This window comes from Boleophthalmus pectinirostris, unplaced genomic scaffold (genome assembly GCF_026225935.1).
Source record: "Boleophthalmus pectinirostris isolate CB_2022bp ecotype Guang Dong unplaced genomic scaffold, ASM2622593v1 HiC_scaffold_11, whole genome shotgun sequence".
Classification (NCBI taxonomy): domain Eukaryota; kingdom Metazoa; phylum Chordata; class Actinopteri; order Gobiiformes; family Gobiidae; genus Boleophthalmus; species Boleophthalmus pectinirostris.
Window position 1 is genome coordinate 20207722 of NW_026570994.1, and position 10000 is coordinate 20217721.

At 42.7% G+C, this 10000-nt stretch overlaps 1 protein-coding gene across 1 annotated transcript in view; it reads left to right on the forward strand.

Moving 5' to 3' along the window:
* Nucleotides 1–10000, forward strand: part of LOC110165852 (A disintegrin and metalloproteinase with thrombospondin motifs 5) — a gene marked incomplete at its 5' end in the record, with an annotated part of 51384 nt that overhangs the window by 474 nt on the left and 40910 nt on the right. Inside the window, 2 exons of the mRNA XM_055163667.1 lie at nucleotides 1–151; nucleotides 215–549. The exon at nucleotides 1–151 is cut by the window's left edge and continues 474 nt beyond it. Of these exons, the coding sequence (XP_055019642.1) occupies nucleotides 1–151; nucleotides 215–549 (486 nt within the window). The remainder of the gene's footprint in view (nucleotides 152–214; nucleotides 550–10000) is intronic.

Below are 10000 nucleotides of genomic sequence, written 5' to 3' on the forward strand. Positions count from 1 at the left end.
CTACATGTGTTCACGCGCGAGAGCTTCAGCTTTGAAGCCGCGCGGGACGCCCGGGAAAGTTGCGGCACGCGGGATTCGCGCAGAAGACGGAGGCACGCGGCGGGGCGAAAGGAGCGACGGGAGCGGAGGACGAGGGTCACGCGCGGGGGACGCGCGGAACACGGTCCAGACGCCCGGACGAGATGGAGCAGTTTTATTTCCCCGGTGCCCGGAGCGCGCCGCAGACGCTCCGTGTCCAAAGCGCGGCACGTGGAGCTGCTGCTGGTCGCGGATGAAACCATGACCAAAAAGTACGGCAAGGACCTGAACCACTACCTGCTGACGCTCGCGTCCATCGCGTCCAAACTGTACGGCCACGCGAGCATCGAGAACCCGATCCGCCTGAACGTGGTGAAGGTGATGACGGTGACGGAGAAGGAGCGCGGGCTGGACGTGAGCAAGAACGCGGCCGCGACGCTCAAGAGCTTCTGCAAATGGCAGCACCAACAAAACCCGCTGGACGACGAGCACCAGCAGCACCACGACGCAGCCATCCTCTTCACCAGGCAGGTACGAGCACGCGCCTCACGCACACTCTTCACCAGGCAGGTACGAGCACGCGCCTCACGCACACTCTTCACCAGGCAGCTACGAGCACGCGCCTCACGCACACTCTTCACCAGGCAGCTGCGAGCACGCGCTCACGAGCACTCTTCACCAGGTAAACGTGCACGCGCCTGATGCACGTGTGAACGTGTTTATTTTGATGCAGCACGCGGGCCGTTTGGTGCCGATCAGACACGCGCACTAACGCACGTGCGTGCGGGATCGATACTTCACACCGTCATTTGTCACGCTGCGTAAGGACGTAATGTCACGAGCGTCACGCATCTTTCATTCGGTCTGTTCGTGTTTATTTTGAGCTTCTGAGCGCGTGCGTCCACCAGGGGGCCACAGAACATCCGCAGCACGAACAGACATACCGCTGTAACCACAATGTCACCGTCTGAAACATGTGTCTTACTAAAATAATATTCAAGATACAACAATGACTAAAATGTTTCAAATATAAGTTATTATAATTATAGTATAAAAGTTAAACTTGGTTCTACGTTGGCTCCTAAAAACACTTCAAAGTGTAAAACTGAAGATACGACAAAAAGTATTTATAAAATATATAAATATGTAGTTTTATACAAAACTACGTCATTAAAGACGTTTCCCGACGTCCAGACAGAATCTCACACAAACCCCGGACAGACCAAACTCATCCTCCATCTACACCGAAAAACACACTCTTACTGTGATCAGGCTCGCCTCTCCACAGATCTGACCTGTAGCTTAGCCTGGTAGAATCTCCCGTGTGTCTCCATGGAGACGGTTTAATGTTGTACAGTGGGACTTTGCAGAAGAAGTAAAAACACGTCCGTGTTCTCAGAGTAGTATTCATGTAGTATTCAGTCTCTCTCTCTTCCTCTTTCTGTTCTCTCTCTCATCCTCCTCTTTCTTCTCTCTCTCCTCTCATCACTCCACACGGCACATTTTTCCCTCGTTCAAACTTTTCCAGCATCTGTCAGAAAAACAAACATGTCTTCCCTGTGTGTGGGAGAGAGAGAGAAGAGAGAGAGAGAGAGAAGAGGAGAGAGAGAAGAGGAGGAGGTAGAGAGAGAGGCAGAGATTGGAAGACTAGACAGAAAGGAGAGGAAGGGAGTGTAAAGGAAGGAGAGATAGAGAAGGAAGGAAGGGAGTGATAGAGAGGAAAGGGTGGAGAAAGAGGAGAAATGTCACTCGGAAGAGTGATAAAGAAACAGAAGGAGACGAGGAGAAAGAGAGAGAGAGACTGATAAAATCAGAGGAAGTGAAAGAGAGAGAGGAGACAGAGAGAGAAGGGGAAAGGAAGGAGAGAGAATGAGGGAGGAACGAGGGAAGACAAAGAAGAAAGAGACAAAGTAGAAAGAGAGAGTGAGAAGAGGAAAGAGAAAGAGGAGAGGAACAGGGAAGAAAGAGAGAACAAGAGGACAAAGAGAAAGGGAGAAGAGAGAGAGGACGAAGTCGAGAGAGAAAGAGAGGGAGAGAGAGGGAGAGAGAAAGAGGAGAAAGAGAGAGGGAGAGAGAGCGAGTACATTCTTCACCTCTTCAGGGTGTGGTGCTGGTGGTGGTGGTGGTGGTTCAGCTCAGATTCAAATCTCACACAAACTCTGTTATTTCCACTGAACCGTCTGTACTACTACTATAGTACTATAATACACACTACTGCATACTACTGTACTACTACTACAGTACTATAATACACACTACTGCATACTACTGTACTACTACTATAGTACTATAATACACACTACTGCATACTACTGTACTACTACTACAGTACTATAATACACACTACTACTTGCATACTACTGTACTACTACTACAGTACTATAATACACACTACTGCATACAACTACTGTACTACTACTACTACTATAGTACTATAATACACACTACTGCATACTACTGTACTACTACTATAGTACTATAATACACACTACTGCATACTACTGTACTACTACTATAGTACTATAATACACACACTACTGCATACTACTGTACTACTACTATAGTACTATAATACTATAATACACACTACTGCATACTACTGTACTACTACTACAGTACTATAATACACACTACTGCATACTACTGTACTACTACTATAGTACTATAATACACACTACTGCATACTACTGTACTACTACTACTACAGTACTATAATACACACTACTGCATACTACTGTACTACTACTATAGTACTATAATACACACTACTGCATACTACTGTACTACTACTACAGTACTATAATACACACTACTGCATACTACTGTATACTACTACTATAAGTACTATAATACACACTACTGCATACTACTGTACTACTACTACTATAGTACTATAATACACACTACTGCATAATACTACTGTACTACTACTACTATAGTACTATAATACACACTACTGCATACTACTGTACTACTACTACTATAGTACTATAATACACACTACTGCATACTACTGTACTACTACTACAGTACTATAATACACACTACTGCTATACTACTACTATATACTATAATACTACTGTACTACTACTACTAGTACTATAAATACACACTACTGCATACTACTGTACTACTACTATAGTACTATAATACACACTACTGCATACTACTGTACTACTACTATACTACTAGTACTACTATAATACACACTACTGCATACTACTGTACTACTACTACTACAGTACTAATAGTACTATATACACACTACTGCATAATACTACTGTACTACTACTACTACTAGTACTATATAATACACACTACTGCATACTACTGTACTACTACTACTACTACTAGTACTATAATACACACTACTGATACATACTACTGTACTACTACTATAGTACTATAATACACTACATACTACTGCATACTACTGTACTACTACTACTACTAGTACTATAATACACACTACTGCATACTACTGTACTACTACTATAGTACTATAATACTATAATACACACTACTGCATACTACTGTACTACTACTACAGTACTATAATACTATAATACACACTACTGCATACTACTGTACTACTACTATAGTACTATAATACTATAATACACACTACTGCATACTACTGTACTACTACTATAGTACTATAATACTATAATACACACTACTGCATACTACTGTACTACTACTATAGTACTATAATACTATAATACACACTACTGCATACTACTGTACTACTACTATAGTACTATAATACTATAATACACACTACTGCATACTACTGTACTACTACTATAGTACTATAATAGTACTATAATACTACTACACTACTGTACATACTACTGCATACTACTGTACTACTACTACAGTACTACTATAATACACACTACTGTACACTATATACTACTGTACTACTACTACAGTACTATAATACACACTACTGCATACTACTGTACTACTACTATAGTACTATAATACTATAATACACACTACTGCAATACTACTGTACTACTACTACTACTGTACTACTACTAAGTACTATAATACACACTACTGTACATACTACTGTACTACTACTACTACAGTACTATAATACACACTACTGCATACTACTGTACTACTACTATAGTACTATAATACTATAATACACACTACTGCATACTACTACTGTACTACTACTACTACTACTACTACTATAAGTACTATAATACACACTACTGCATACTACTGTACTACTACTACTAGTACTACTATACTACTGTACTATATAATACATACACACTACTGCATACTACTGTACTACTACTACAGTACTATAATACACTACTACTGCACTACTACTACTGTACTACTACTACTACTACTATAGTACTATAATACACACTACTGCATACTACTGTACTACTACTACAGTACTATAATACACACTACTGCATACTACTGTACTACTACTACAGTACTATAATACACACTACTGCATACTACTGTACTACTACTACAGTACTATAATACACACTACTGCATACTACTGTACTACTACTACAGTACTATAATACACACTACTGCATACTACTGTACTACTACTACAGTACTATAATACACACACTACTGCATACTACTGTACTACTACTACTACTACTAGTACTACTAATATACACACTACTGCATACTACTGTACTACTACTACAGTACTATAATACACACTACTGCATACTACTGTACTACTACTGTACTACTTACTACTATAGTACTATAATACACACTACTGCATACTACTGCATACTACTACTACTACTACAGTACTATAATACACCACTACTGCATACTACTACTACTACTACACTACTAAGTACTATAATACACACTACTGCATACTACTGTACTACTACTACAGTACTATAATACACACTACTGCATACTACTGTACTACTACTACAGTACTATAATACTACACACTACTGCATACTACTGTACTACTACTACTACTACAGTACTATAATACACACTACTGCATACTACTGTACTACTACTACAGTACTATATATACACACTACTGCATACTACTGTACTACTACTATACAGTACTATAATACACACTACTGCATACTACTGTACTACTACTACAGTACTACAATACTATAATACACACTACTGCATACTACTGTACTACTACTACAGTACTATAATACACACTACTGCATACTACTGTACTACTACTACAGTACTATAATACACACTACTGCATACTACTGTACTACTACTATAGTACTATAATACACACTACTGCATACTACTGTACTACTACTATAGTACTATAGTACACACTACTGCATACTACAGTACTACTACTACTACAGTACTATAGTACTGTACTACACACATAGTAATAATAATGTATCAGTTGTATGTAGAGTTTTTTTCTTTACTACTTTATTCAGTCTCTGGTGTAAACTACAGTTGAAGTCACAGCTGCCCTGGGGCAGACTGACAGAAGCGACACTGTCAATCTGCCCCATCTGCCCCTCTGACCCCAACCACCACCAGCTCTCACACACACAACACTTTCATACTAGGTACTGTGGGTGAAGTGTCTTGCCTAAGGACACAACAACAGTTTTTGAGTCTGGTGCCTCCCTGTGGATCCTGATGTTCAAAGTGTCTCCAACCAAGACCAGACCCAGACCCAGACCCAGACCAGACCCAGACCCAGACCAGACCAGACCCAGACCCAGACCCAGACCCCCAGACCCAGACCCAGACCCAGACCCAGACCAAACCCAGACCAGACCCAGACCCAGACCCAGACCCAGACCCAGACCCAGACCAGACCCAGACCCAGACCCCCCAGACCCAGACCCAGACCAGACCAGACCCAGACCCAGACCCAGACCCAGACCCAGACCCAGACCCAGACCCAGACCCAGACCAGACCCAGACCCAGACCCAGACCCAGACCCAGACCCAGACCCAGACCCAGACCCAGACCCAAACCCAGACCCAGACCCAAACCCAGACCCAGACCCAGACCCAGACCCAAGACCCAGACCCAGACCCAGACCCAGACCCAGACCCAGATCAGACCCAGACCCAAACCCAGACCAGACCCAAACCCAGACCCAGACCCAGACCCAGACCCAGACCAGACCTCAGAGATCTGAGATCTGACAGGATCAGACTTTGACAAGCCAGTATGGCTACGAGTACTGTAGTACTTCTTTAGTACTGTACCACACACTACTGCATACTACTGTAGTACTAAAGTACTATACCACATACCACTGTAGTACTGTAGCAGAACACAGGGACAACTTACACAAGAGTACACGACTCTACACGAGAGTACGCGACTCTACACGAGAGTACGCGACTCTACGAGAGTACGCGACTGTACACGAGAGTACGCGACTCTACACGAGAGTACGCGACTCTACACGAGAGTACGCGACTCTACACGAGAGTACGCGACTCTACACAAGAGTACGCGACTCTACACAAGAGTACACGACTCTACACGACCACACAGACGCACACACAGATCAGGTTTATATTTAATCACAAACTCCAGGATTTCAAAAGTTAATTTATGGTCAAAGTTCAGAGAAAAGGAGAAATGTGTCTGTACTTTTCACCTTCAGGTCTCTGGGTTAAACCTGTGGGACCAGCTCCAGGTCCTGGCCCTGGTCTTGGTCCAGGTCCAGGTCTTGGTCCAGGTCCAGGTCCAGGTCTTGGTCTATAAATGGTCGTAGTTTCCGATAAATAACTCTCTCTCTCTCTCTCTCTCTCTCTCTCTCTCTCTCTCTCTCTTGTGGTTTTCTGCTCTGGAGCTTTGACTTCACTTTTTCTCTGCACCTGTGGAAATGTCACTGCTCAAACCTCCTCTCCTCCTTCCGCTCGCCCTCCTCCCTCTCTCCTCTCTCTCCTCTCCCCCCCCTCCCTCCCTCCTCCCCTTTGACTTTCTCTCTCTCTTTTTCTCTCTACTCTTCCCTAACCCCCTCTCTCTCTCTGTCTGTCTGTCTCTCTCTCTCTCTGTTTTCAGTATTTGGGTTGGACTTGCTCCCTCTCTCTCTCTCTTACTACCCTCTCCCCCTCTCACTCCTTTCTCTCACCCCTCTTCTCCTTTCTCTCTCTCTTCTCTCACTCTCTCTCTCTCTCTCTCCCTCTCTCTCTCTCTCTCTCTCTCTCTCTCTCTCCCTCTCTCTCTCTCTCTCTCTCCTCTCTCTCTCTCTCTCTCTCTCTCTCTCTCTCTCTCTCTCTCTCTCTCTCTCTCTCTCTCTCTCCTCTCTCTCTCTCTCTCTCTCTCTCTCTCTCTCCTCTCTCCTCTGCTCTCTCTCTCTCTCTCTCTCTCTCTCTCCCTCTCTTCTCTCTCTCTCCCTCTCCTCTCTCTCTTCTCTCTCCCTCTCTTCTCTCCTTTTCTTCTCTGTCCCTCCCTCTCTCCCCTCGCTCTCTTCTCCCCTCTCCCTCCTCTCTCTCTCTCTTTCTTCTCTCCTTTTCTTCTCTCTCTCTGGTTGGAGCAGGTCAAAAGCAGAAGTGGAAAAACAAAATAGTGCATTTTTTGGCATAAAACAAACTACTACAACACAACAAACTTCTCACTGTGCTCCCTCCCTCCCTCCATACTCCCCCTCTCTCTTTTTTTCCTTTCTTTCCCTCTCCCTCTCTCTCTCTCTCTCTCTCTCTTCTCTCCGTCTGTTGCCGTGAGTGATTTTCTCATGTTCTATTAAATGAAACTCACTTTTCTTTTTTGGCTCGACGTCGTTTTAATTCGATTACAACATTTCCTAAAACTCAAATCAATCACAAACTCTGACATTAACACTGTAAAACTGGACCAGGACTAAACCAGGACTAAACCAGGACTAAACCAGGTCTAAACCAGAACTAAACCAGGTCTAAACCAGGAATAAACCAGGACTAAACCAGGTCTAAACCAGAACTAATCTAAATCTAAACCAGGTCTAAACCAGATCTAAACCAGGACTAAATCAGGACTGAACTAGATCTAAACCAGGTCTAAACCAGGTCTAAACCAGGAATAAACCAGGACTAAACCAGGACTATTCCAGGTCTAATCTAGGACTAAACCAGGACTAAACTGAGACAAAAGAAGAACTAAACCAGGACTAATGCAGGACTAATGCAGGACTAAACCAGGATTTTACCAGGTCTAAAAACTAGGTTTAAAACAGGACTATTCTAGGACTAAATCAGGACTAAAACAGATTTTAACCAGGACTAAACCAGGATTAAATCAGGTCTAAACTAGATCTAAACCAGGACTAAATCAGATCTAAACCAGGACTAAACCAGGACTAAAAACTAGTTCTAAAACAGGACTATTCCAGGTCTAATCTACGACTAAACCAGGTCTAATCTCGGACTAAACCAGGTCTAAAACAGGACTATTCCAGGTCTAATCTAGGACTAAAGCAGGTCTAAACTAGGACTAAACCAGGACTAAATCAGATCTAAACCAGGACTAAACCAGGTCTAAAAACTAGTTCTAAAACATGACTATTCCAGGTCTAATCTACAACTAAACCAGGTCTAATCTCGGACTAAACCAGGTCTAAAACAGGACTATTCCAGGTCTAATCTACGACTAAACCAGGTCTAATCTCGGACTAAACCAGGTCTAAAACAGGACTATTCCAGGTCTAATCTACGACTAAACCATGACTAAAGCAGGTCTAAACTAGGACTAAACCAGGACTAAATCAGATCTAAACCAGGTCTAAAAACTAGTTCTAAAACAGGACTATTCCAGGTCTAATCTACGACTAAACCAGGTCTAATCTCGGACTAAACCAGGTCTAAAACAGGACTATTCCAGGTCTAATCTACGACTAAACCAGGTCTTATCTCGGACTAAACCAGGTCTAAAACAGGACTATTCCAGGTCTAATCTACGACTAAACCAGGTCTAATCTTGGACTAAACCAGGTCTAAAACAGGACTATTCCAGGTCTAAGCTAGGACTAAACCATGACTAAAGCAGGTCTAAACTAGGACTAAACCAGGACTAAATCAGATCTAAACCAGGACTAAACCAGGTCTAAAAACTAGTTCTAAAACATGACTATTCCAGGTCTAATCTCGGACTAAACCAGGTCTAAAACAGGACTATTCCAGGTCTAATCTACAACTAAACCAGGTCTAATCTCGGACTAAACCAGGTCTAAAACAGGACTATTCCAGGTCTAATCTAGCACTAAACCTTGACTAAAGCAGGTCTAAACTAGGACTAAACCAGGACTAAAAGCGGACTATCGTTGCCAGAGTAAGAAAAGAGGAGTGCGAGCGGAGACACAGGAAGTCATTAAAAGTTTCAGCCAATGAGCTCACGTGTTGTTCCTGAGTCTGTGGCGAAGTCTCGTCGGTAAATAAACACAAACGCAGACCACATGTGACCGCGGGGAATTCTGACTTTCTACATCAACAGTTCGTGTAAGCGCGAGTCACTCAGAGGTTTGCATGTTCTGCCCGTGTTTCTGCGGCAGAGTGGTTAGCCCGAGCGTGAGGCCCAACGGGAAAACTGACAAGGAAAAAGTCCCAGATTCTTGTCAAAGCGACTCGAGAAGATTTAAGACGCGTTTGAAGGATTTTACCTCCACAGTAAAAACAAAGTAACAAGTACCTGTAGAAATATAGTTTTAGTTTCATTCACATAGTAGTTGTAGTAACTAGTAGTAGTAGTAGTAGTAGCAGTAACAGTAGTAGTAGTAGTAGTAGTAGTAGCAGTAACAGTAGTAGTAGTAGTAGTAGTAACAGTAGTAGTAGTAGTAGTAGTAGTCAGTAGTAGTAGTAGTAGTAGTAGTAGTAGTAGTAGTAGTAGTAGTAGTAGTAGTAGTAGTAGTAGTAGTACTAGTAGTAGTAGTAGTAGTAGTAGTAGTAGTAGTAGTAGTAGTAGGTAGTAGTAGTAGTAGTAGTAGTAGTAGTAGTAGTAGTAGTAGTAGTAGTAGTAGTAGTAGTA